The sequence below is a fragment of the Cinclus cinclus genome, chromosome 4 (genome assembly GCF_963662255.1).
Source record: "Cinclus cinclus chromosome 4, bCinCin1.1, whole genome shotgun sequence".
NCBI classification, from domain to species: Eukaryota; Metazoa; Chordata; class Aves; order Passeriformes; family Cinclidae; genus Cinclus; species Cinclus cinclus.
In genome coordinates, this window is record NC_085049.1 from 8,301,800 (window position 1) to 8,329,475 (window position 27,676).

The window sequence follows — 27,676 nt, forward strand, 5'->3', positions numbered from 1 at the left end:
TTACAAAATTAATTGATTGAATGATTGATAGTAGGGATATTATAACCTGATATTAGATTCTCAATTCTTTAGTATTCTGTCAGCTCACTGTAGAAGTTGCAGATCTTTCCCCAGACTGCAAATTGCCTTCTCTTGTAAGATGCAGGAAATCTTGATAAAAACCCTGCCAGAAATGGGCCAACAGCTGGTATAGGAGATCACCTCTGTGTTCCCAAATAACATACTGGGCTATTCCTGTTAATTGTCTTTGATTTCTTTACTCATGCTGCATCACTGTGGTATTGAGAGCCTCATGTGGCTTTCAATTATGTCATCTTGGATACTGAAATTGGTGTGTCTGTTTCCTTTTTTGCATTTCGTGTGATTGGTGTTTGTGTTTCTCTGTACAGAGAGCTGAGTGGTCCATTGCCCGCTACTCCCAGTGGCTCGATGATCATCCATCTGAAAAAGACAGGCTTGCTCTCATACGGTAACAATCATGCTTCTTTCTTCTCTACATTTATGATAGTGGAGCAGTAACTCATCTGCACACTAGGACTCTTGAAAAGTAACAAAAAATGTGCCTCAGGAGATGTATCATAAATACCATTACCTTCTTTCCACTCATGGGATGAGTTGCAAAGTGGCAGAAATACAAACTGAACTCTCCCCTCCACCCCCCTGTACTCAAAGTCTCCAGTACCTTTGGAAGGAGCACATAATCCTCTTGTAAAGGAAGTAAACCATGTACAGTGATGGTTTAAATTAATAATGAGTTCTTGCAAAGCTGCCTCTCTCTCTCAACTGCTGGAAAGTCAAGGCTCCTGCCATCTATGTCAGGAAAGAGAAGCTCTGAAAGTTTAACCAGTATAAATGGAGGTAGAAATCTAAAACTGGAGCACCCTTGTTACACACTTGGAATGTTATTCTTGAGGAAATCAGCCCGTGATGTTTAGAAAGTCATAATTACATCAGATTTTTGAAATCTTGCTAGGGTAGGTGACTTCATAGCTAAGTATTATTTTGCATCTTAATATGTTATAGGAACAGTTATGAAGAGTCTTATTTTTCAAATCAAGCAATGTTTTGAAGTATGTTAAAGAGAGGAGATTTGTATGAACATGACAAAACCAACCTGGGGATCCTCAGGATTCAAGACTCATGATCATTTGGCTCCTAAAGCCCTAAATTTTCCAGCCATCTTCTCAGTGACCTGGGAAAGGCTGTCACAAGTAGCTGCACTGGGCTCCATCTGGCCTGGGAGCCAGCTCTGTCCTTGAACTACCATGAGTGGATGGTGCCAGCTTTTGCTGGAGTGATAAAAACTGACTTTTACGTTCCAGCCAACAGTGACTGTGCTTCAGAAAGTCAACTGTTTTCTGTCCACACTTCTAAAGCAGCCAAGAGGAGTCTGCTATAAATATTTACACTTCCTGAAGCTGATAGCACCACACAGTCCCATGTAGTGATCGGGCCAGTTGAGGAGATACTAGTTGATCACCAGTAGACGTTACTAGGATTTATTTCTGAAATATTAAAATACAAGCTGTGTCTCTTCGTATGTGTATTTTTTGAAAATCATACTTGTGATTAGTCTACAAAACTAGCTTTTCTTGAATCTCAAGCCGTGACACTGAATTACAGGGGCATAGGTGATAGGTACAGGGCTGACAGAGCTGGATATGTAATCAGCTATGAATATTTTAATTGTAATTTCTGTGCTGATAGCACTAGCAACACTGGCAGTGTTGAATCGCAAATTAGTAGGAAAAGCCAAGAATGCAAATCATTTGAGAACTGGTGGGATTTTGTTCTCTTCAATTCTTTTTCCCAAGTTTAAAATGCCATCCTAAACTACAACACACTTTTGTCTTCGTGTACAGTTAAATTTCATCCGGACTGATTCAGTTAATGGGTTTGCTGGTGGTCGTGTTCGGACACTGATAAATTGTTCTGACCATGGAAGTGTTAAGGAACAAACCTTGGGATGAGGCTTTTAGGCTGAGACAGTGTCATGCATTAGACCAAGTAGTGAAGCTGGAATACTTAAGTTTTCTTTTCAGTCCTTCCACTGAATCCTTTAGTCATTTTGCTTGGCCAGTTATCCATATGCAAGGCAGGCAAGCAGACATCAGTCACTAGTATGACCATGGATCACTCATATTTTCTTTAATACTCTCCTGGAAGATTTCTGAGCCTGCTCTTTGTGTCTCATATGAACCTAAGTTGAACTGTAGGCATCTTGTTCTTCTGTCAGTCACCCTCTTCAGGCTTTTTCCACCTGTAGCCATTCTGCTGTGCAAGTTGAACTTTGGGTGTCTGGAGCCTTCAGATCCCTGCACTGGCCTACATCAAGATAATACCTGTTTGCTGCAACCTTGTAAATGGTAATTTTCTGCAACTTCCTTTGTAACAACTGTGCAATTACTCTAGGGACCTGCTGCCTAGATATTAATTTCCTTGTGTTACCAGCATCCTTCTAGCTTCATATTAAAGCTAATTGGAGTGCTTCTTCCGCTCTGTAGGTCTTAAATGCTTTGCTTGCAACGTGGTGTGAATGGTATGAATTAGTCCCATTCTGAGCATATTTCTGCATTTCTTTCTCTTGTATTCAGCACGAGGGGTGGTACTTACCTGGCCAGAGGTATATTTGCCAGACTCCCTTTATAGTCAACAGAGAGAAGCAGGCTCTGCTGGGGCTGATTCATCTCATCCTGAAGCAGGTACCTAAAATAGGTCAGTTGCATTGTGTCCTGAAAGCTCCCATTTTCTCTGTTCTGTGAATGGAGTGTGGGCTGGGACACAGGAGCTCTCTCAGGCAGCCAGCTGCCCTGCAGACATTTAAAGTTAGGTGAGATGACCCTGCTGCAGGTGTCTTCCCTGAGCAGGGATTGTGTTGAGAGGAGCACTTCTTTAAGTGGCCAGGGCAATTATTTTCTTTTTCTTTTTCTTTTTAAATTAGGCTTGAAAACTCAACTTTTCTTCTGTAAAAGAAACCCTATTAGACATGTCAGGATTTGAGCCAGCCTGAAGGACAGTTTATCCATTCAAGGGCCAAATTCTTACCTTTACCATTACAATGTGTTTTAATTCCCCTTATTCAAGCTCACCCTTGCTGAAGCGGAGTTGAGAGCCAGGCCCAGAGAAGGGTTCATTTCCAGAACGAGCTGCTATCCTGAGCTGGGGAGTTGTTCTGAGCACTCATCTGCCCAGGGAAGGGACAAATGGCAGCTTGGGGAGCACTGTGAAAGCCCCATCTGTGCCTTGGGTTCAGTGTCTGGGCACGGACCCAGCAGCTTTGCCAGGAGCAGTGGGGCCACGCTGGGTCAGAGGCTGCAGCACTGCTGGTCATTCACAAACCCTGGGTGGCACTCAGGCATCTCTGTCAGCCCTTTGATCTCTTCATTATGCAATCTGCAATAACTAGACATGTCTCCTGCTCCTCTCTTGTCCTACAGGCAATGCTTGTGGAGGTTTTATTGTTTGGTTTTACAGTAATTTTTATAGCAGTGGATTAAATAGACGTGGTGTCACACAGATGTGCTCTTGCACAGTAGATTTTCCATTTTCTGCTTCGCCCTAAAGTTTGCAGAGCAAACAGACTTTTACCAAAAATACTAAAGAAAAGTCTGGCCCCATTGTCCTCCAGCTGCCCTGCTGATAAATCAGGACAGGAGTGCACACAGTGCAGTCCCACTACTGAGCAGAAAGATGCTCCCAGTCTCTTCTCAAGCTTACAATGTAAATCCAACTCCATCTGACCAAAGGCAGAGCCCAGGAGGGTAGCACTAGGATTCACAATTCCATATAAAATTAATTAATTACAGTAATTGGTACACATTAAGATCCCTCAAGAACCACAACCCAAATAATACTTTTTATGTTTCTTTTAACTCTAGATATAAATTTTCATGGGTTGAAATAACATTTTAAAGAACAAGTATCAGGGTCTTATATAATCAGCTTGTCCTGATTTCCAGGAAAGCTCATGGTTTTGCTCATGCAAGTGAAGTAATTTAATAAGTGCTTTAAAATCCTTTTCCTTATGTGGGAGGGCATCTTAAACTTAGGGATTTTTTTTTTCTTTAATTCTTATGGCATTTTTAATGAAGCATTAATATATGCAGAACATCCCACCAACCCTCCTTCCATAGCTCTCTTTTACAAACAATATTTGTAATGTATACCATAGCTTGTCTTTTAAAATAGAAACAGATTGCTGAACAGGTTTTAGGTCCTTTATTAGACTAGAAGATGCTGAAATTAGGGCATTATTTAGTCTAATCCCTTCAAGAGTATGTTTTGTATATTATATAAACTGGGTTTCTTCCATCTTAAACAACAATAATATAACTGTATTACATCTTTTTATATGACAGCATATAAACAAGCTGTGATCTCCTCTGTGCTGGAGACTTTATGATACTGCTTTCACTCATAGCACTGTTTATTTTTCCACAGCTGCTTCGGTACTGGTGTTTTTACACTGTCCTCAACAGGAGTGAGCCTGCTTTTTTAAATATAAGATTTTAGTGGCAAATTCATGCATTTAAATTGAGTCCTGTACTGCCAGCATAGTTTACAAAAGCGCATTTGAGCTAGGACTGCAAAAGTTTACCAAAATGTCATGGAAAATTCTGCATTTCAAGTGTTAACAAAGCCCCTGAACTCAATTATCTCCCCAAATTAGAGTCAGGTAGGCTTCCCAGCAGCTGCTGTGATGTTCCAAGTCTCCTGGCTCAGGCAGGCTGCACTGGCTGAATGCAGCAGCAATCATCTTGCTTTGCCACAGGCACCTTCCTGCACTGTCCATATCCCTGTATGCTGCAGTCCCGAAATCCCACCCTGAGGACTTGTTGACTGTCTTCAGTAAAACAAAATTCCCATCCCAAATGAACCTCTGGAACCATGTCTATTCTGTGACCATGGTACTTTTAGTTACCTGTTCCAGCCCATTCCTCCCTCTCACTCGGGAGCAGCCTCACCATTATTCTCTGGACTCCAAACAGCCTTTTTCCCTGAATTCATGGTTTGTACCATTTTACTACCTGGACCTTTCCTTACCAGGAATGGACAGACTTCCTGGCGTGCCACCATGGTGTCATTCCCACAGGCAGCAATGCAAAGGAGTTTCCTGAGTTGGACCATGATTCCTTTGTCACCTGGTAGGGTGTGGAGCTCCAGCTGACTGTGGCTGCCTCTTTGGTACCAGCCTTTAGCAGCTGCAGCAGCTTTTCATCCTCCCCTCAGCTGCTTTCCTACATCTGCCTGTATGGGAGCAGGCTCCTGGCTTTCCCTGGGTGGGCACAAGGAGCAGGGAGTTCTCCAGGCCAGTTTGCTTTACCAGAAACACTGTTCTTTCAGGGTTTCAGGCAAACTACTGATTGTGAATGGCTTTTTCAAACATTCAGCTTCAGAGTATTTAAATCCTTCTACTGGAGATGCAAGTGTGGGACACAGGAAAATAGTGAATGCATTTGGAGTATTCAGAAAGCTTTTGTTTTCATTGTTTAGTGTAAAGCTGTACAAGATTTCTTTTAGAAAAATGCTGGAGAATTCACCTTGTGGTATTGATATTACTGGTTGTCTTTGGAGTGGGTAAGAGTTGTGATGCTCTCAGGTTGGCCATATTTGTGAAGTTCGACCCCACCTCTTTGAAACAATGCAAGCAAAGCCACAGTAAAAGAACAAGTGCAGCAGAAGGGATCTGCAAAACTCCTTCTAGCTGCCTCTGATGGAGTTGGTTTTGTGAGTTAAATCAGATTCTTTTGGGGCAAGAGAGAAGGAGAAAAGATAAAAGCTGCTGGAAGGTGTAGGGCTGTAATACTGCTGTATGGCACTTAGCGTAGCCTAAATCTCATTCCATCTTGTTTGATCTGATGGGAATAGCAGTCTGGCAAAGGATTATCAAGGGCTCACATTGAGTGGTTTTGGGTGCTGCTTTTAGGGTAAAGCTTCTCCCTTTCATCTATCTGGTTATCTCTGTAATCTTTTTCAAGGGCTTTTTCAAAGCAAGGAGATAAGTCAGTTAAGGGATAGCAGTGTTACCATCTGGATAATGATGCCAGCCCACAACTTCACCAAGAGGTGTTAGAGCTTTCTAAGTTAAGCAGGTCAATATGGTTTTTTTTCTATTTTCAGCTTTTGATGACTTCAAAAAACTATTTGAGCCCAACAAACTTTGAGGAGTGTATAGAATGGAAAAGACAGGGATACTGCTGAGTGGAAGGGGAGAGATTTAGCAAGATGAATTACAGTTACATTCACAGGAAAACTCACAGGAGTTTCTCAACTGTCTTTTTAATACAAGAGACAATTCTTTGTAGCGGATAACAAACATCTAAAATGTCTAACAATTACCACTGACCAGAGCCCTTGAGTGCTGACCTGAGTGGAAATGTGAGACATTTCTGACTCTTCTAAAGCATCTCCACTCATCAGGATGGCATCCTTGATGTCATCCTTGAGCCTTCCCTGCCTGCATTTCCCACCTGCTGCTCAGTCTGCTCATTACATGCTGGTCCCTCATTGCTACAAGAGGCCAGTTTATCCAAAAAGCACAATTTCTTGCTGTCCCATTTCCCCAGTCTCACTTTCTCTCTCTAAATCTTGGGATTTAAGATAAACCTGTGGATGTGCCTAATCTCTCTGCAGTTCATGATGCTGATGGCTTTGGCTGGGAATGAAGTGAGCTGCACCCAAAGCACTTTGTGGCTGCAGCAAGCAGTGTTTTAGTTGCCTCTTTCCCTGTAGACCCTGTGCTGCTCCCCAGGGACCATTGGGAAGGAGCAGGCTGAAGGCTTTCAGGGAGCTGACCAGGTGGAAAAAGTCAACTTTAGCTAGATGAAATAAATCTTCTTTCCCTGTCTCTCTGCCTGTAACAAGGGATTGCTTTTCTGTTATGGTTTGTTGCTGTGCAAAAAATCCAGAGTGAATCCCTACAGTGTTATTTGTACCAACTGTGGACCCCTCAGCAGTAGCTCATGAGTGAGTTGTTAGCATAATTGAAGACCTCTCAAGTGCACCAGGGCCAACATGAGGAGCTGTTTCTGTACTCAGTAACTTTATTTTCCTGAAGTATCTCGACTCTCCAGTAATCCAGTCCATCCTTCTTTTGTGTCCCCCCAGTCCATCCCTTTTTGTCCCCCCTAGACAGTATGTCCTGGGCTTCAGCAAAGAGGGACTGTGAAGTCTGGATCTGCATAGGGACCTCAGGAGCTGTGGTGGGAATCACCTCGTGCTGTGCTGTTTCATTCCCACCGTGTGCTCAGAAGTGAAGCTGCCTCGGGTTCTTTGGTTTCACGCTTCACCCTCTCCGTGTCAGGCTCCATTAGTGGGGATGGCACATGGGGACAGCCAGCTCCTCTGGTGCACCCTGGCAGTGAGACTGATGGATCAGCTCCGGCATTGCTGGGGATGGGAAGTGCTGGCAAGAGTGGGAGCAGTCCCAGGAGCAGCTCGTGGGGCCAGGCTGCCATTGCTGTCATTGGCTTCTCAGAACCCAAAGCTCAGGCTCGTCTCCCCAGAGAACTGAGCACAGGCTCTTGGCCTCAGGAGCATCTTCCACTTGCTGATCAATGAACTTTGCTGGAAATTCCCAGCAACACTCTGACACAGATGGGTTCGAGTCATCGAGGAAGGGGCGCCAAGCCCTTGCTGATGTAGCAGCAGCTTTACTCACAGGCACACAAGTGCATTGTGACCCTGCATGCTCCTACCATCTCCTCTAGTTCGTCATGTTCGGTGGGCTCATCTGAGGTTTCCCAGAGCTGCAGCATCACACAGGGATATTAGCTGCTCCTCTCTTACCCATCTTATGCCAGGAGAAGCCTGTGTGTGTGAAACATGGCCTGAGAATCACTCTTCAGTACTTTTGTTTTCCTTAAGCCTTGCCTGATTCACTGCCTAGCGCTGCCAGCTGCCAGCAGGCACATAGCAGGGAGCAGCGCTGCCTTCGAATCCGTGAACTCTTCGTGCAGGAACGCAGGGTTCTGCCAAAGGCTTGTTTGCTGGAAGGAGCAGCAAACAGAAATACAACTCTGCCTCCACAGCCCACCATGCTACAGCAGTGGGATGTATTGGCACAACTTTGTGGTTGCTCCGTGTTACCATCTCCCTTGACCCCTGTGCCCCCCACCCCTTCACCAGATGTGCATAACAACCATCTGCCTTCTCCCAGTGGGACTGGGAATGTTCCTGCCATGTGACTAAAAGCCAGTGGCTTCCCTCACTGGCAGAGCAGCCGTGCTGGTGCTTCCTGCATTCCCAGAAAGGAATGCAGGAGACAAAATTCAGAACCACTCCCTGCTCAGTGACTGCGTTTGTGGCAGGACCCTGCTGCCCTGTGGGCTGGTGCCTGCACCGTGCTGGAAGGCCTGTGGTGACAGTCTGTATTAGAAAAGGAACAGCCACATACCAGGAGCTGTATTAGTCTCCACCCAAAATGGGGTCTGTTGTTTGTTCATTATCTTAATGTCAGAGTTTTGCTGTAAATAGCACAAATATAAGCAATTTTTAGAAGGAAACACCAAGATGATTGTATCAGTTACATGAAGAAATAGAAGCAGAAAAGAAGAAAATTAAATTCAAAGATGTATTTAAGTGTGGCAACACTAGCTTGGCCTACTTAATGAATTAGTAAATTGGAATCTCAACAGACAAGCACTTAACAGTGTTTGTTGTACAAATATGCAGTCACTCAACAATCCTGTGTACTAGAATGTTGGCTGAAAGGTGACCCTGTGTTGTAAAGCATCACCACAGTTGCCCCTTCCAGCTTTGCAGTGTTTTATTTGTGCAGTTCCCACTTGATGACTCTGTGTGTGACATCCTGTGACAACGTACAAGAGAGCCAGGCCATGCCTTGCCCAAGCCCTGTCTGGGGCTAGCGAGGCATTTTCCAGGACAGACGGTGGGAGTTGAAAAGGCTGTGCCAGGAATCACCTCAGGGCATGGCAGGTGCTCACCAGTGCCCCACCTTTCATGCTGGAAGTTGCTCCCTCAACATCTGCAGCATCTGGAGATTCTTCTCTCCCTTTCTAAAGGTTACCAGTGCAGCACTGAGCCTGAGTCTGAGCGTCAGAGCTGTCATTCCAAGCCATCTGCAACATGCTGCTGCTTATTTAAATGTTAACTTGTTTGCTCCCCAAACGTGCAAGAAAGAAGATAAAGATCGTGGAACAATTATATAGAGCTTTGCAAGGCCTTCCTTGCTCACTTCCTTCCACAGACAAGTAGGACCATCTGAGCAAAATTTTGCACAGGGAAGAAGGCAATTAATTTCTGTTGCAGATTCTGAATTTACAGTACTTAATCGCTTTAGCTACTCTTTTGGTTTTTTTTGTTTTTTTTAGTGGTGCACTGGAAGCTTATGTTCAATCAGTGAGAACAAGAGAGGGAAAGGAGTTTGCACCAGTCTATCCCATAATGGTTCAGCTGCTGCAGAAAGCCATGTCAGCCCTTCAGTGAGCACACCTGGACAATGCTCTCACACCAGGGAATGGACGGTAACACAGCTGGGGGCTCTGGTGCCACACACATATTCACTGTTCATGTAAATTATCCCCAAGTGCATCAGCTTTACAATGAAATGTTTACCTCCTTCATGGCTGAAACTTCTGTCTTCTTGCTTTATGTTCACATTACAGGAGCTTAATTATACAGAAATATTGTAAGGAAATTGTACAACTTTTATGTGCTGTAAGTCTGCATTTAATTGAAACATTCTTAAGCATTCCTTTTGAATTCAGAAAAGTATAAAATTAGAACTCAAATATTACAGTGTAATTGCTGAATATCTCAAATAAGGAAGCAGCTCTTTTCCTATAAGTAGAGTTTTAAACAGTTGAATACATTTTAGCCATATTCAGAAAATTGTACTTTTGAAATGTCTGAATCATCAGTTTCCATCTAAAAGTCACTAATTTTAACACAAGGAAAAATATTTATAACTAACCTAAATGCTTCTCTATTGCTCTGCTACTTGCTCAGAAATAATTTATATTGATTTCAAGTCTTTTTGCTTAAACTGTAATAAAGAGCATTAACTATCCAATCCTGAAAATAGTATTTGAAATTCTTCACTAGCTTCCTAATGGTAAAGCATTAAAATATACTTTGGATGGGTTCATGTACAGACTTCCATGCAGAACGTGCTCATTGCTGCCAGGCTGACTTCATGATTAGTCTTCATTTTATAAAATACACCACACCAAATTTTAATGAATTTATTTGAAATAATATACAAGAATATAGTGTGCAAAAATCTTAGGGGCAACATCATGTAGACGTGTCATAAACTGAAATTTACAGTTGTGATTCTTAAAAAAAGAAACAACGCACCGCTGTTTAGTACAGGAAAAGCCATGATTGTAAATGTTCACAGCAGAAGCAATTGTAATCTAACACAGCTGCTCTAATTTTAGACAGTTGGAAGAGGAAAAAAAAGTAAAGTGCAAGTGTTGCACATACAGTTAAGTGCAAAGTTTGCCCCCACCATAAAGATGTCTTATGGCAAAATAAAATGTTGTAGAATATGTGGCAAAGACAAAACACAGAGTTATAACTATGATGGTGATGATATCAACAGCACCACTTTTCTTGAGATAATGCTATTTATTTGTTTCATCCTGTCTTGGGCCATTGTTTCCACCACAAAACGACAGCTCTCACTAGTGCCAGCCGATGCAAAAATATGTCCCTTGTGGGTACAAGTCTTCTAAGTGGCATCCCAAGCAGCAGCTCCCTTGCTACATCACACCACACCCTTCATTCCCACACCTTCTGGTAACTTGCTGGCAGCAGAGCAGGCTGGGAAGCTGGAAGCTGATAATACACTTTGCCATTTCAAAAATCCCAGGCCCCAGAATCGCAATTAATAATACAGTTGTGCAATACATATTAATCAGCAATAAGAATCAATGTATATAAACAGCTGTTACATATTTTAAAATTCCCCTTTTTGTACATTTTTTTTAAAAATAAACATTTATACATATCTCCTTCGCCTCTTTCTAAAGTACTTTAGCACCACAGGATATCCATTTTCAAGCCTATATTACCTGATACATAATGAAGTTTGGAAGAAAAATAAGGCAATTTGGTTTAAAATGCTGATAGTTTTTAGCTTACTTAATGTTCTATTTTAAAAAGCAAATCTGCACTCAGATCATTTCCATGATGGTGCCAGTATTTTATGGTCACACATAGTCACAACAAATAGTAAGACCTTGATCTTGCATCTTCTTGCCATCAAGCAATAGCCATTTTGAAAATACAGAGTTAACAGGAATATTCTGGCTTAATGCTGTTGTGAGCCCTGAGAAAAGAGAAGAGAAAACCAGGTTAGCGATTACCAAGCACAGGGCACAACACTTGTTTTCAAAGCCACAAGTATTTCTAATTGTTGGTCAGTTATTCAGAAGAAAACAAAAAGGTGAAACCAGACTGTTTTGTTCCCTGATTATCGAAAGACCATCACGACTTCTCTGTCATAGCCTGGAGCCTACTGTCATTACTGAGTAAGATTACCAGACTGCTAACAGTTCAGCTCACTGAACTAGAACAATTATAAACGGTATTTCCTGCTGTAACACTAAGGTAATGGGTTCTACAGATCCTATTCTCTTGGCCTGAAGACTGTGGGTACAAGGAAAATCCTACTAACAAGGCAGGGCATAAAAGCCTTACTGAGACAAAACCATCACTACTCAGCTACACACAAACACGCCTGAGTTGCTTGAGGCTCACAGGTGAGCTTGTGATCTCACCATGCAAAGCTCAAAACTGCAGTAGTGTAAGAGCAGAATAAATAAATAATATTATTTTAACTAAACCCACAAGGAAATGTAACAGAAGCTGTCACTGTTGATTAAAATGGAATGCAGTGAACAGGAAAACAGCTTGTTCCTAGCAGCTGGGATTTGGTGGAACCTTCTGCAACAAGGGACTGGAAACTGCACAAAGTATGTGCAGCAGAAAGAAGCAACTCAGTGTTGGAGCATTTCTTATTCAGTCTTAAGGCAACACTTGCATATGCTCTTGAGAAAGAAGCCTCATTTACACATCAAAGGAAAAGGGGGTAACTTGAGGATGAAATCTTACACCACATGGATGGATGGTTTTACCAACCTCCTAGACCAAGTCCACACCACCCGTCAAGTTCATACCCGGTCATAAAATGAGAAAACTTGGCAAGCACTCTGTGCACCTCAGTGGATCTTTCCTTCCAATCTACTCTTCTAGTTGAACAAGCAGAATCTCGTTTTTTTGATGTTTGCTTTACACAATATTTCAGCTTTAAGGCCCTTCTCTTTCATAATACATCCACCACTACTAAAACATTGCTGCAGACTCTTAAGATTCATGGCTTTCTACAAAGTGGAAAACAATTTCTTTTCCTACAGGAGTAGTGTATTTACTGTATTTATTTTACAACTGAACAGAGTAATAAATGAAAGGGACTCGTGGGGAAAAATTACTTTGCTCCTTCAATATTTTCATATATGCTGATATAAATTACCAGTAAGAAAACTAGAAAAAGGTAAAGAAAAAGCTTTCACGGAAGATAAAAAAGTTTAGGTACAATCTTATGAACTCACTTCAGAGCGAAAGACCACGTGCTCTTCCTTTGCATTTCACAAGCACACTAACTTTAAGCACAACAGAATCCACAGAACTCTCATAAAATATTCAGACAGACCCTCTCCTGATCTGTCTCCTGCCAAACTGCCAAAAGCAGGTTACACAACACAAGCGAGTAAAGGAAGATTTCAGCTACTAAGGAATATCTTCTGAACGAAACACACTGTAGCCACACATCTGAACACATGTAACAGCATAATGAAAAAGATGGCTTCACAGACATACAGAATTTGTTCGTTTTCTTTTCCAACAGTCAGGATTTAAACGCTTCTGCTCCTCCGCCAAGGCCTTGGCTTCTAGTGTGTACATCCTTCTTTCCTCATTTTTCATTTTCTTCCACCTGTCGCCAAGTATCACACTTATGGCTCTGCAAGATAAATGTTTACAGTACGGTCAGGACACTGCTAAGAAATACCGGGATTTTTATTTTTGGTTTGTTTTCTATTCGAGCACTTTAAGAAAGATGTAAGTTAACTGTGGAATTAGCACACAAGGAAGAAATCGGCTGTATCTTAAAATGTTTAATATTCATATTTGTGATTGTCTTATCATAGTTCTTTTAGTAGTTAAAGAGCTGAGGCTTCTGTGTTAGCCGAGTATGGGTCAGTGCACATTTTAACATTTCAAAGAGTGTACACACAGCAACTGGCATAAACCAGCAAATAGAGATGTTACAAAAACCACCACCAAATGGTAACTCACATTTGTTTTAGCTCTACTTTCATACTAGAAGATCATATGACAGATTTGCTGAAAATATGTTCTCTGATAATTAGAGCAATGAACTGAATATGACCTCAGCCAAATATTTGATTAACTGCAAGTCCCCATGTCTATTTAATCAATATCTGTAGCTTCCTCCACCTTTAATCCATACTGGGTGGAACATACTGGTAAGTTCCCATTCCTGTGCAAATGGAACCATTTGTTCTAACACATCTATCACCATTTCCAGAAGCTGAATTAATTCCTCTCCTTATAAACTCTTAGGTCTTTTGACAACATTTCCCTGTACTATCCTGCCATATTGCTTAACTGCACTCCCAAATGTTGGATCAATATCCCATTAAAGCTTTAACTCTGTCTTTCAGCTGAATGAAAATCTCTAAACAACAGCTCTTTTATCAATGACTGTTAAAGCTACCAAGTGCTTTGTACACTTTGGCTTCAGACTACAGCAATGAGAGTTCTGTGACTGGCTCTAAGAAAAAGGGGGACACAACTAAGTCCTTTCTCCTGTCAATAAAGTTCCTTGCTGGCAGTGAAGATATTCCAATAGAATCAAGACAATTAGAGTCTCATCAACTATTTCCATAACATGACACACAGCAATTCTGAAGGCTGTTCTGCACCACAGCAAAAAAAAATGGATTTGACTCCAGCAAGGCCATGTGGTACCATTCAGGTTTCCCTGAGCTGCAGAGGACTCAGGGACCGCATCCCAAAGTGCCCAGACAGCCCTTGAGCCTGCACTGCCACGTGCTCTGGTGACTCTTCAGAGCAAACTTCTCCAGGGGACCCCACATCCCAGTGCCATCAAATCCAATTGCACAGCCTGTCTCTTTGGCGGTGGAATTTCTGTTTTTCTATCCAAACCGAGAAACAGTATTTTTGGTCTGTCATCAGAAGCAAACATACCCAGTTTAATTAGTAGATTTTTCATCTTTTGACAGTATCCAGAGGCACATCACCAGAAACCTGTCTGCTCTGGGTCACCAGCTTGTACTGGATCACTCACACCCTCAGGAAAGAACACGGTGACCCAGAGAAAACAGGTCTGCTGTAAAAGCCATCACCTTCCCAAATAAAAATGCAACATTAAATCTTTAAACAAATATATGATTTCCCTCATCTATAGAAGGTCCACTACTCAAAGAACTTCTGACCACACAACCAAGTTCAACTATAGTTACAGTGTTACAGTGAAGAGTATCTGGAAAATAAACAAGTGCAGCCCTAACCCGGTTTTCAAACATGATCTTGCAGTCCATTGAAGTATCGCACGACTCTCGACTTGTGCTTTGAATGCTCACAAGCTCACTGTCTAGCTGACATGCCCTGAGCTGCTTTGTCTCAGAACAGACCATTTAACTCAGGACACCTCAAGTTCTGTACTTCCTTACTCCTGTAAGGAAATAACAGCAGCAAACTTAAGAACTCCACTGTACAGAAGTGGCTACTTTAAGATATACACAGTAATCTGAAAACGACACAAACTTAGATTAAAAAACATGAGAGTTGCCTCTCATCACCTAAATTAATGAATGCCTCAGCAACACTTGAGTGACAGTAGCTGAATGCCTGTATGAATTATCTGTAATGCTACTTCTGCCATCCTGTGTTTTATGGATGTCATGGAACTGCACCCAAATGCACTGCCTTCCAAGCAGGACAGCGAGCAGTGCATTTAGAACTGTACTTGTAACTTTGTCATCTCTTTCCTTCAAGGTAAACCTGCTCGCTGTCCTGCTTGCTCACTGAAATATTCATTTTCACATCCATGCAGCCACAGCTCCAGTTCACTGCATCCATTTGAAATCAGCATTTTCAACTAAATATATAACCATCATAAACATCCCTGGCTGACATTCTGTTCCATTTCTCACTGATAGTCGCAATGAGCATGAAGGCAGCAGATCTGCTTCACTGAACTTACTATAAACATTATGCAACATCATTGTCAGGACACACAAAACTGGCTGGGATTTGTCTGGCAGGATTTTATATTTCAGCACCAGTTACAGCCTTCTTATTAGAACATTATAAAATAGTAGAACCCCTTTCAAAGCCCTGCCATCTTTAATTTTTACCAGATTTAGTTCTAGAATATTTACGTCACAGTGCAATTCTTACAGTAACAGTTTGTATAAAATTATGTACAGTAAAAAATCTGATTATAAGATCAGTCCATGTTTGTGTGTTTTGGTTTCTATTTACATATGCACAATTAGTACCAAATATTACTTAAAGGATATGCAATGGAAATCTTAATAAAAACTGTTTAGAAGCAAACGTGCTAGAGATTAAGAACAAAAGAACAAACTAATGAAGACCTGTCCCCCAAACACAGTCATACAACTCTTCCTGCAGGTTTCAACAGATTGTTGAATGCCTTTGGGGCAAGCAGAATTTGGCAATGTGCTGTCTGGATTATGATCCTCGAGATATCCTAACTTATCAGTACTCCACTCTTCAACAGGATATTCAGACTGAAAATAAATGCTTGTAACTTTTATGACCAATTTGCAATAGTATCTCAAGACTTAATTAGAAAAACCAGAAACTCCCTTTTTTCCATTACAGCACACAAGCAGAGCACGTCCTCACTGTTAACAGTGACAGTTCTGTATTTGTGCCTCTTCCAGTGCACACATATACATGTACATCAGTTGCTTTACCCCAGTGTTTCCTCAGAAGGTAAGTTTGCCAAGAACGGTTTGTATCGAGTTCACTGAGTACTGTATATATTCACAGTCCACCCATAAACCATCCTTTACATTAACATCTTTCAAAACTTCTTAAAACCATACACACATTTTATTTCAAATGCAAAATTTAGGATATTTAAATTTAAAACTGGGACACAGATATTCTTCTAACTCACCAGTAACAACAAAACTACAGTTTGTATCATTACCTGTTGTCTTTCCCTGGATACATCTGAGTGTATTCAACTCTGTATTTTTTGGCAAAAAGCATGAAGGCATTCATTGGTCTTTTGCACTTGTTTGGAGAAGTGGCACTCACAGTACTTGCAGTCCCTGAGCTGTGGCTTTTGCCAGCTTTGCTGTACAAAGGATTGGAGGAAAGGTGTGATGATGCAGCAGAGGCACAGTTTTTACTACTGCATTCTGATCTCTCAGCATCTTGATTGTTCGATCCCCCACAGGACAGCGAAGCGCGACGCTGGCGAGCCATGCTGCTGAGCACATACACTGCAGAGGAGTCCATCGGGGTAAAATCATAACTACAGGGAAAAGACACATCATAAAGCCATCGAGTAATTTTCACAGAAAATCCCTAAATATCTGTTCACTCTTCAATTTTACTACATTTCTAATATTTTGCCCTCTTAAGTGTGGCCTAATGACTTATGCTTGATGTGGATGTCAATGTGAAAAGCAAAAAGCTGCAAGACTTTGGCGGGTAAGTTAGTGTTTACTTCAATGTGATGAAGACTGCAGCTTTACACATTTTGCTGTGTACTTTTCTAAGCTATGTTTCAGCTAACTATACAATGTCTTCAGACTTCATAGTCTTTTTAAGCACACTTTTTTCTTTCTCCTTCTGCCCTTACCATAAATCAAACCTGATCAATGAATGACAAGTACAGAAAGGGAAGAAATGCAATGAATTCACTTGCAAATGTATACTAATGGCAAATATGGAAGCCACTATACTAAAATAAATTGTATTACATTCACTCCTGTACAAATAAGCTCTCTAGGCAGTTGAATACACACTATTTTACACAGCGGCCTTCCGGTGAGGTTAAAGCCCTGCGCAGAGCCCCGGGATGCCGCACTGTTTGATGCGGTGCTGACAAACGCCTGCCCTCTAGTGACAAAACCGCGACGTTTCTCCTCGAGGTGCTGAACACCTAAGGTGACTTGTTTCCATAAAATCCAGACCTCTAAATACGACCAACTCTTGCAATTTTTAGCTGACCAACAACTACAATTAACCTCTAATCACTAAAGGAGTCGTTTAACTCCACACACTATCTGTTACCATCTCTGGGTGGGAAAAACACTCTTCGGAAGGGGCTACTCCATCACAAATCTAAACTACTAAGTTACCACCACGAGATTAACATAGAAGATGTATTTGCTAAGGCTCCTCTTACCTACTGCTCAGTGTGGCTATAGCTGCACGATTTATGGCCAAAACAAGGGTTTTGAAGCGCTTTTTTTGCAAACACCAAGTAGAACTAGTATCAAGGAAGTACTGCAAAGGTAGCTCCTCCCGCGGGACAGAACCACACGCAGAAGAGCAGAGCCAGACCGGTGGCCTCCACCATCCCTCAGGAAAGTACAAAGCAGCAAAGAAGGGATAATGCTGACCATCTTGCAGGCTATCACCACATAAGGAGAAAGGACCTCTCTGTTCTGCAACAGACCAGCACCATTCCTATTCCTAATATCCTTCCCATAACACAGAAACAGAATTTTGTTTATAATTCTTCTGTCCTGTTATCACAGCTGCAGTTTCTGCATGCTCCTTTCTCAGTCACTCGTTTTTGCCCAGAAAGATAAGGAATTTCAAGTGCAAGACAGTATTCAGCTGGGCTGCAAATTAGTAAGGAGCCAGAAATCCAGATTTTTCAGTGAGATGTAGCTACCATGATTCCAACAATTCTCTACATGTGCAGTTCAGGATAGGAGTTAAGAAAAACACCCAGACAGCAAATGAGTGCAGCCAAGCAATCTGAACTCGCTCCATGCCAGACTGAAATCATACAAGAGCTCTCAGGGCTTGAACTGCAAAGAGCATCTTCATCTTAAATTCCTTTTTTTTTTCTGTTGTAAAAAAAACCAGAGTGCAACTGGATTAAAAACAGATGCTAAAAAGGCACTAACATCATAGGAGAAGATGTATTTTACTAAACCTTAAAATCTCAAAATACTATGGGAAAATCTTTACTATTTCCTTATATTCTTAGAGTAATTTATGTTGAACAGGACCTCTGAAAGTTATCTGGTTGAAGTTCTAGCTCAAGAAAACCCCAAAGACTCTTAGCTAATTTTAATCTAATATAAAAGAATGTCAAAAAAACAAAATATACAAAAATAATAAGAACTAATGAACATACTGTATTCTATTCTATTACACATGCATTTACCACTAAGAAACTACTCAGATAATTCAGACATAATGTTGCATATGAAGCATGAGACAAGAGATGGCAGACATACTATTGTCAGAAAATTGCGCTAGGTTTTCCAAACATAATCCACTTTACCTGGAGAATTTATAAAGATAATATATATATTTTTGCTGCTTTATCTAATCTGCACTAAACTATCATAAAAAGAGGCTAAAAAGTTATTTCACGCCAAGGCATTACTTTGCACTTTAGGAGAACACATAATTACACAGCTTTCCTAGTATTGAGTATTCATTTTTCCCTATAATTTATCTCATATTACCAAAACTATTCTCTTTCCTCTATATAATTCTTCAAATTCTTCCAGACTTAAGGTGCCTACTCATGAAATACAAGAACCACTGAGGCCACTTTATCCAAAAATTACCTTTTAAATGTATCAAAAACACCTGAATCATCAAAGTTAATGGCATCAGGGTGTCCAGGAGGTAGACACAGATCTCCAAGATGCATTTCACAGCATGGAATGCCATGCTGTACCACAGTCAAGCTTGGATAAAAAGATGACCAACCTGAAGTGGTAAAGAGTTAAATTAGACAAACGGCCAGACAATCTCTCCAGTTCTTCATTGGAGCAATCATATATCTTGAAATTACATAATTTTATAAAAATATTCTGATGTCGTTTCTTTCACCCAAAAGAAAAATCAGAAACTCTTACTTAGGGAATTCTTACTTCAAACAGTTTATTTTTATCTCAAATAAAATCTCATTCTAGCAAAAAATGAATCAAAACCTGGAGACTTACCATCAGAACTTCCATTTTTAGCAAGAGAAAAGCCTCCCTTATTTGCAGTTTTCCTGACTCCCCCCACCCCAGTTTTTCTGCTTTCCTGAGCTCCATTGGCACACTCAATGAAATATTTCCTTAAGAGACAGGCAGTCTTCCTGGAGCTTTATGGCTTTACAGGTTTAGGGGTTTTTTGCTCATATTCCAGATTTCTTTGCAAAGACAGTTTATTGTTTCTACACCACAACTTTTATCACTTTCTTGAACAGTATGGGACGCCAACAAAATCTGCAATCACTTTCTGAGAATATTTGAATATGCAACCAAGTGTACTCGAGGTATTTCATACCTTTATTTTTAACATAGAATGGATGATCAAGTCTGCATTCCACGGTAAGCAAGCCATCCTCCACTGTGCCAGGATCAAAAGTCAGCTTCAGAACTGACTCACCACATGAAATGCTTTCTTCATGAGAAATCAACTTCAAACCATTGGAACCATAGTCCTGTTAACACACAAAAAGTTCAAAAAATTTTCCCCAAGAAAAGCATATACCTGTGTATACTCTAGGTGTATACTCATCATCATACACTGCATTAAAAAAATAACAATATTTTAATTTGCATTTCTATCTTGCTAGAAATTAAAAAGATGGCATAATGTTCAAAACATACAGAAGTTAATTCAGATCAAGTGCTTTTGTGTGAGATACACAAACTGCACAGTGATCAGCTCTAAACAACATTAATGTTAACCTGTTTTCCTGAGACAGTAATTAAAGGCACTGGGGTAACATAAGAAACTAAGTATTTGCTACAGGTCTTGCAGTGAATTTATTAGAATTAACAGCTACCTTGTATGGACTGACTGGGAGATTTTCCTCTTTTCCACAGCTTTCAGATCTTGCAAACTCTTCAACATCCTGCCATTCCTTATTGCGCCCTTTATGAAAGCACAAACGAGAGCCTAACAGATTTTTTTAGGGAAAAAAGAACATTAGTGTTAGGTAAAAACCTCTGTGTTATAAGAAAAAAAAAGGCAAGATAAAATAAATACTCATTTCATGACACATGTTATTTTACCTTTTAGAAAACAATGCCAGACAGTTGAGGGCCAGGAATGGCACCATCCTAAATCATCATCATCTGAAAGTGATGACATGCAGAAAATGCCAGATTCTGATTCACTATTTGCCTGTTCAAAAAAAAAAAAAAAAAAGGGAAAATGGTGTTTGTATTTTACTGCAGAGAGTTTTAGGGCTGGTCTTACATGTCTTAAAACAGTCACTGATTTGCACTTGTGGCATCATTTTGCCTTAAATACTAATAGGAATGTAACATGAACACAAAGATCAAAGGAATGCAGTAAATGTGAATGGATTGCTTTCATCTCCTTTTCTGAGATGCATCCTGACATTTCTGGGTTTCATTCTGAGAGATTCATTTCATCCCTATGGATTATCTTATGCTCACGTGTAAGCATTTTACACCTCATCATTCCCTGGTCACCTACAGAATCATTTAAAGCACATTACTCTATGTTCTAGTTACTGGAAAATTGTAGGCTCAACGCAGTTGTAGATAAATCACTTGAGAAAATTCACTGTTGTTACCAGACAAATTTCAGATACAAATTAATATACGGGAAAAGGAGACACAGGACTGACAGGTTTTGTGCATCTCAAAGGAGAGGATCCTTATTTCCTACTGAGGCATCAAACAAGACAACATTTTAAAACTTGCTATAGAAGGAATCACAATAGATGCAGAACTTTATTTTAAAGTGATCTTGTCACAAAAAATTATGAAGGAGCACTACAAACCTACCCTGTGTGGTAAAAAGAAAAGCAACAGAAAATCTAGCTTAAATAGCAGTAGTATTAACACTAAACAGATTTTTTAAACTAGTTTCCCTTGTAAGAAACTTAACCCATTACTCATACCTGTTTATTTTAAAATGTTTCATAACAACTCACCCTTTCGTGTCTGACTGGTGTTTCATCCACATCATTCTTGGAGAAGTTGGGATCATTGTTTGAAGATCCTGGTGGAGGACGTGCATAGGAATGTAAACTTTTGCTCGTTGCTATTATGCGAACAGGAGATGATCTACAACAGAAACACATATTTTAAAATATCTCAAGATTAAGACAACATGAGACTTTGCTGCCATTACTCTAAAATGCTTTTATTGCAAATATTTCCGTTTGCATGAGCTGAACACCAAACAAACCTCCCACACACCAGTATTCCAACAGGATGATTAAAGGGTGCAAGCTCAGGCAAAGAGAATGCTCAGTGTAATGCCTGCATAGGTTCTATATGGCACCCAAACGACAGTGTTACTTCCACAGTGGCATCTCCTTAGCACAATGCTGAAGTTTTTACAAATATCTTGAAGCAAACACACCGCTCTTAAGAGAATATAAAGACATCTGCTCTGTCCAAATTGTTAAATCTCAACTGCATTACTATTAACAGTATTGCATTGAGTTTTCTGATTATAAACCAAGAAAGGCTTCACAATAAAATGTGAAGCCCAGAAATTTTCAAGAACCCAAACTTGCTGCTCACAACCTTCAGAATTTAAGGATCACAAACCTGAGATAGAAAAAATAAATCTGATGTCTGTGCACTAGAATGCTTTAAGAATTCAACATAAGAAATTCCTCTTAGTTTTTATCTGCTGCTTCACACGAGGTAAATGTCCATAATTTCTGAGCCTGCTGTGGATAGGCAATGTCTTTCTATCATCCTATGTCACTGCATGGCTGGAAACCAAGCAGCTTTTGCACCAGGCTCTGAGATGACTTCTGTGCATACTTTCAGAACAAATTTCACAGAACAAATAAACAGACCAAAAGATAGGGCTCCAGTTCAAAGTCAGAGGGTGTAAAGAGTGAAGGAAGTATTTTGGAGACAGGTTTATAAATCAGTATCATTCAAAACTGAAATGAGTGTCAGTACCTGTTATAAAAAGCGCACTGCATCAAAGGACTCTGAGGACTTGTGGCTATATTTGCTAATTCTGTCAACCAGTTCACCCCATTCTCACAAGAATAAGCATTTTCTGGATTGCTGTTTGAGGTATGTTGGCTCCATGAAGGCCTTGAACATTCCTGATGTGAAACATCAGCACCAAGCTGAAAAAGTGCAGGTGGGGTAGAATCTGTCTGCACAGCCTGTAATTCAGGAAGATCATCTACAAACAAATGCACAAAATACCACAATTACACTCAATTCTTTGGTGTCTATTCAATTTGTCTACTCAAATCTTACAAATCTGGTGAAATAAAGGAACCACAAGAAAGAAATTTTATTTTCTCATATCAAAAACTATCAACATTTCACAAACCCTATTCATAAAAATGGCCACAGAAATAGTAACATCTCTATATATATTCACACAAGAAATTCAAGAACAAAGTAGGCAACTAGATAAAAATGTAGATCTAATTTTAAAGTTTTTACTAGATTGACCGGTTTACATGGAGCTATACTGCAGTAATATTAAAAAACAACATGCTTCACTAAAATACTAAACATTCCACAAAAGACAACTACATTAATCTGCCCTTGAAGGTATGACACTAAAAAATTCAACATCAGACCATGTTCAAGGTAAAAGGTTTCCACCAGGAAACCAGAGTTAAATAACTCAGATTAAATAAATCATGAAAGCTGGGTATACAGCCCAGTAGGATGAATTCCTATCAATAATATACACAATATACAATAATTTCCTGTCCCATACAGAGTAACAGAAAAGACCCCAGCTTGCTGAGAGAAGTCTGTGCTACGTACTGTCATGTATCTAAGTATCATTATTTTTTATCACTCCATAACTTCAATTAAATGTGTTAATATTTCACAGATTATATTGATACTTTCTAAAGTATATCCTGGTTTTCTCCAATATCTAAGAACTGAAGTAATGTTCCTCTATCCCAGAATCTTTATTTGCAGCAGATCTAAAGCAACACTATTTCCCTTTAGGAGGAGCTCTTGAGCTTTCTGTTTATTTTTCTTGTGCCAAAAAAAAAAAACAAAACCTGCTCCTCTGGGGATTAGAAGCAGAAATTTGTGGCTCTGAGTTCAAGAAAACATTTGAGTCAACAGGCCAGTGTGTCAGAAGTGGAAATGGGTTAAAGGGAAAAGTGACTGCACAGACTGTCAGATGTCACATTTCCCTGCCCTATTCAAATTAAAAATCAGCAATTTCATCCAGTCAGCTTCTAATAATTTCAGTACAGGAAATCTAACAAACTTCAGCATACAGTTTCCTCTGAAAAAAATCTTATTATTTACCAAGTTCCATATGCTCATCACAGGATGCATATCCAGGAGAAGAGGGCAGGTTTTCATTACACTTCAGCAACTCCAGTGACTCGTTCATCCCTGAAGTTCTCTTGTCCACTACCAGAAGGAGTTTCTGAACTGCATTAGGCATTTGATTTGTCTTCACTTCCCACACCATGTTAGGATGCTCCAAAGTATCTGACTTTAGAAAGACAGAGGTTATAAATTTGTATACATGCAAACTGTTTTAAGTTGCATCTGATATCCTACTTCATTACTTCATAGCATATTTTAGGGGTGTCTAGACATGATCTTGTACAATCCTTACAGAAAACAGAGCTAACTCCGAAGTCAAGAGGCTGCCTGGGGCCCTGGCCACTTGAGTTTCTGCTATCTTGAAGGATGGAGACTCCCTGGCACTTCCCTTGTTCTAGTAACAATTTTTGCTGTAAAGAAGCTGTTCCTTATGCAAGTTTGAACATCCCACAGCCTGTGCCCACTGCCTTGTAGAGTCTGGAGTTACCTCCTCGACTACAAAAAAAACATTCACTTGGTACCCTAAGCCACTCAGCCAATCACAAAAGGCAATCAGATGGATCAAACAAGATTTGATTTTGGCTAATCTGTCCTGGCTATTCCCAGACAACTTCTTGCCTTACAAACAGGATGGACATGGCTGTCAGGAGAATTTGCCCCATAAGATACCTGAAGGCTAAGACTGGCCAGTCTGCAGTTTCCCCACATTCTCCTCGAAGCCTGGTGTGACATTTTCTTTCTTCCAGTTGTTGGGAGTCATCCTGCCACCAAATCCGCTGCTTTTTGGAGACCATCCTCACAAACCCACTGCAGGGGGCTTGGAACTAGATGACTTTTAAGGCCCCTTCAAACCCAAAATATTCTGTGACCTACGACTGGCACTGGCCTGGAGGGATCCCACATGGTCCCACTGCTTCGTGCATGTGTGCCTCACAGAACCGGCCGCTCCTCACTCGCTCCACTCCTACCACAAAGAAGTGTTTTGCTCTCTCAGAGGCACGTTGCTACACCCAGGGACTTGAGGAACCTGGGAACAGGCCTAGAAAATGAAGATCAAAGCAAAAATGCTGTCCTCAACCTTGTGAGATCAGGTCTCCTCTGCCATTTAGCATCAGGCCCACATTTTCCCCAGTTGCCCTTTCAGCACTGGTGTTTCTGCAGGAGCCTTTTCCACTGCCCTTCCCATCTCTGGCCTCCAGGAAGAGTCTCAAGCACACTGGACTCCTAACATCCTTAGTTGTGTCACAAATGGAAAGATAAAGAAGCCTCTACTGGAAGATTTCACTTCAGTTTCATTTCTCCAAATCCTAGCAAATGTAATGTTTATACCACATCCACTATTTTAAATCATCTTCAGCAGAGAACTGTGTGCTTATTCTATACAACCACTGTCTCTAAAAGCTGTAATCTGTAAACGATGTTATCCAATATTTAGTAATTTGGTTATCTACTTTTTTTTTCAGACAAGGATGAATTAAAGCTACCATAACATGATTACCTTCTACTTTAATGAAGTGTCCTTGAAAAAATAATCATGAGTCACTCACGAAAGAGCAGAAAACACAGCTTAGTAAGAAAGAAATCCTGAAAAGTCTACCATATGCATGTCCACAAAGTAAGCTACATCAGAGAAATAACAACAATAGTTGAAAAAAGTATAGTATTTTAGTATCATAGAATGACTGGGTTGGAAGGGACCTCTGGAGGTCATCTAGTCCAGCCCCCTTCACTGCTGAAGTAGATTCACTTCAGAAGGTTGCACAGGATCATGTCCAGGAGGGTTTTGACTGGAAAATTTCTTCCCTTGTGATCTCCTAATCTTTCAAATATATGCAAAACTTATATAAACTTGCATGCTAAACATAAAAAGACCCTTGATTCTACTCAAATGGCACTACTGAACAGCTACGTCACCTTATTCTGATTTTAAGGTTGGGAAGAAAGGTCACAGAAATGAGAAAATACAACTCAAACTATCAGTGACATTATTTTCACCTCCAAAAAAGACCTTTAACACAATTTATACCCCTGTCACCCATGAGGCACAGTAAAATTATGGAACACAGCAAGAGCAGATAGCTCAGTTATTTCTGAACAGAAAAAACAGACCTCAGTAGTACAGGTCAGGACCTTGAAGATTATCTCCAACTAATCAACTCTGAAGAGCCACTCCTTGTTTTTCTGGCTTATCTACGTCTTTCCTTTCCCTCCTTCTGCCCTGTTTGTGTTTTCTTCCTCTATTTTTTTCCTCTCTTCCTTTCCCATTTTCCTGCCAAAATGAAGAAGCAAATTTATTTCTAGAATGCTACCTTCTCCTTCCTTCCTGCCAGGTGCCAAGACTTGACAGTACGTGTCCTGGTACCCCAACACGCTGAAGGTCAGAGATAAGGTACAGATACAAACTGCTAGTCTGACAAGAAAGATACTTGTTTGAGAAATTAATTATTCCTCCAAGTCACAAGATTTGTCTAAACCAAAGCTGTCTATGTACAAAAGCCAAAAATCCTCTACCAAATGAATTACAAAGAAATTGAAAGAGAATTATAAACAAACTAAGTGTGCCCAACTTTTTATTTTATTCTATTTTATTTAAAGCCTGCTTTGGACATCACATCCTTCTCAGCCTTTCAATGGTTTGAACATGAAAGGGATTGGTCATTAATTAGATTGTAAAGATTTTCCAAATTTAACTTTATGTTGAAAATTTGTTGTGTCAGATGCTGTCTAGAACCAGGCTTCACAGGACTGTAATTACTGCAGCTGTCCTTGGAGGCCACATGGAATTATTATTTTGTGCTTTAAAGTAAGTTAATTTGTCACGCTAAAACAAACTGCACTACTAACAAAGACTTTATTAATTGAACCATGTCCATTTCCGAGAGAGAAAAATAAATTTGGGAGAAAAGCAAATAAAGACTGTGGCTGAGAAAGGGTTCAGCAGGAACTGGGCAGCATCCACCCAAACCGCACTGCGCAGGAATGCCTGGGTGGAAGTGCTTCCCGTGGTTTTTTCCCTTCTGCCGTTTGCCTTTCTTGCCCCAACCTACTGACGACGTTTCAGGCCAAGTCTGCGCCTGAGCAATAAGCTGCACGGACTTTAATTTGGAGAACAGCTTCTCCAAGCAAAACACAACATACTGGCAAGACTGGATCTACACCAGGGACTTTTCCTGGCGCAGCTGCTTTGATCAGCAGGAATCCTCGCTGCGCATCCCCGGCCATGCCAGAGCGCGCAGCCAAGGCAGAGCGTGATTCACCATGTTTTCGAAGCCCGGGCGGCCTGGTCGGTGGCGCAGGGCGGGCCGCGCTCCCCCGCCGCCCCAGCCCCGCCGCTGGCCCATGCGGACGGCGGTGGAGGGCGGCTCGGGGTCGGGAGTAGCCCCGGGATTAGCCCCGGGATGAGCCCCCCGCAGGCTCCCCCTCACAAACACCCCCCAGGGCCTCCTCCCGCCCGTCACGTGACCTTGTTTACACCCGCGGCCGCACGGCGCAGGCGCGCTCGGCCCCATTCATTCGAACTGCGTAACACCGGCCCGGGGGGGCCCCCCGCGCCCCGGCCGCCGCTCCCCCCGCGGGGCCCACCGCACCCACGGACACCCCAAACATTCCCCGTGCCGCACAGCCGCTGTTCCCGCAGCGGGCACAGCGCCCTCGCTCTGACAGACCGGGGCGGACAGCCGCTCCCCGGGGAAAACAAGGCGGGGGGACACCCCGCCTATTCCGTTTGTTTTCGTGGTTTGAAGGGGCCCGAAGACGGCCGGCACACCCCGCGAGTTTCAACCCAGCCTTGCGGGAGGCTGGCGGCTCCGCGGGGCCGGTCGGGGAAAGCGCACAGTAAACAATGTCCGAGGTTCTTGTCGCCCTTAAAAGACTGGACCCAACGGCCTCCTCGGCTCGGCCTGCAGCCGCTACTACTGCTCTCCGACATTCCGCACCCCTCCCGTCCCCCGCCGGAGCCTCACAGCCCCCAAAAGCGGCAGCTCGAAACTTTGTAGCACTTACCGAACCCGTCGCCATTACCGAGCTCCCCTCGGCTGGCCCCCCCGCCCCGTCCGCTCGGTTTGTCCCGCCCCCTACAGGAGCTTTCCGGGCGCTGAGTGGCC

The 27,676-nt window shown here is 41.5% G+C and overlaps 2 protein-coding genes across 8 annotated transcripts in view; one reads left to right on the top strand and one right to left on the bottom strand.

The window, feature by feature from the left end:
• The window catches only part of COG5 (component of oligomeric golgi complex 5), a 180,098-nt gene extending 169,985 nt beyond the window's left edge, over positions 1–10,113 (top strand). Inside the window, exons 21-22 of the mRNA XM_062491605.1 lie at positions 390–469; positions 9,333–10,113. Of these exons, the coding sequence (XP_062347589.1) occupies positions 390–469; positions 9,333–9,447 (195 nt within the window). The 3' untranslated portion in view covers positions 9,448–10,113. The remainder of the gene's footprint in view (positions 1–389; positions 470–9,332) is intronic.
• Positions 10,114–10,191: 78 nt separating this feature from the next.
• Positions 10,192–27,612, bottom strand: HBP1 (HMG-box transcription factor 1). 7 transcript variants are annotated; one of them, XM_062491608.1, is made up of 11 exons: positions 27,576–27,612; positions 23,547–23,739; positions 22,206–22,440; positions 21,215–21,347; positions 20,322–20,433; positions 20,093–20,205; positions 19,588–19,744; positions 18,876–19,020; positions 16,259–16,588; positions 12,847–12,988; positions 10,192–11,296 (listed from the first exon to the last, which is right to left on the bottom strand). In XM_062491608.1, the coding sequence occupies exons 1-11, from the start codon at positions 27,588–27,590 to the stop codon at positions 11,279–11,281; spliced, it is 1,593 nt and encodes a 530-aa protein (XP_062347592.1). In that variant the 5' UTR covers positions 27,591–27,612; the 3' UTR covers positions 10,192–11,278. The 7 variants fall into 7 exon arrangements, with proteins under 7 accessions (XP_062347592.1, XP_062347596.1, XP_062347595.1 ...); XM_062491612.1 differs by having other exon boundaries at positions 23,547–23,735; positions 27,576–27,601; XM_062491611.1 differs by lacking the exon at positions 27,576–27,612 and adding an exon at positions 26,831–26,848 and having other exon boundaries at positions 23,547–23,735.
• Between the last annotated feature and the right edge of the window lie 64 nt (positions 27,613–27,676).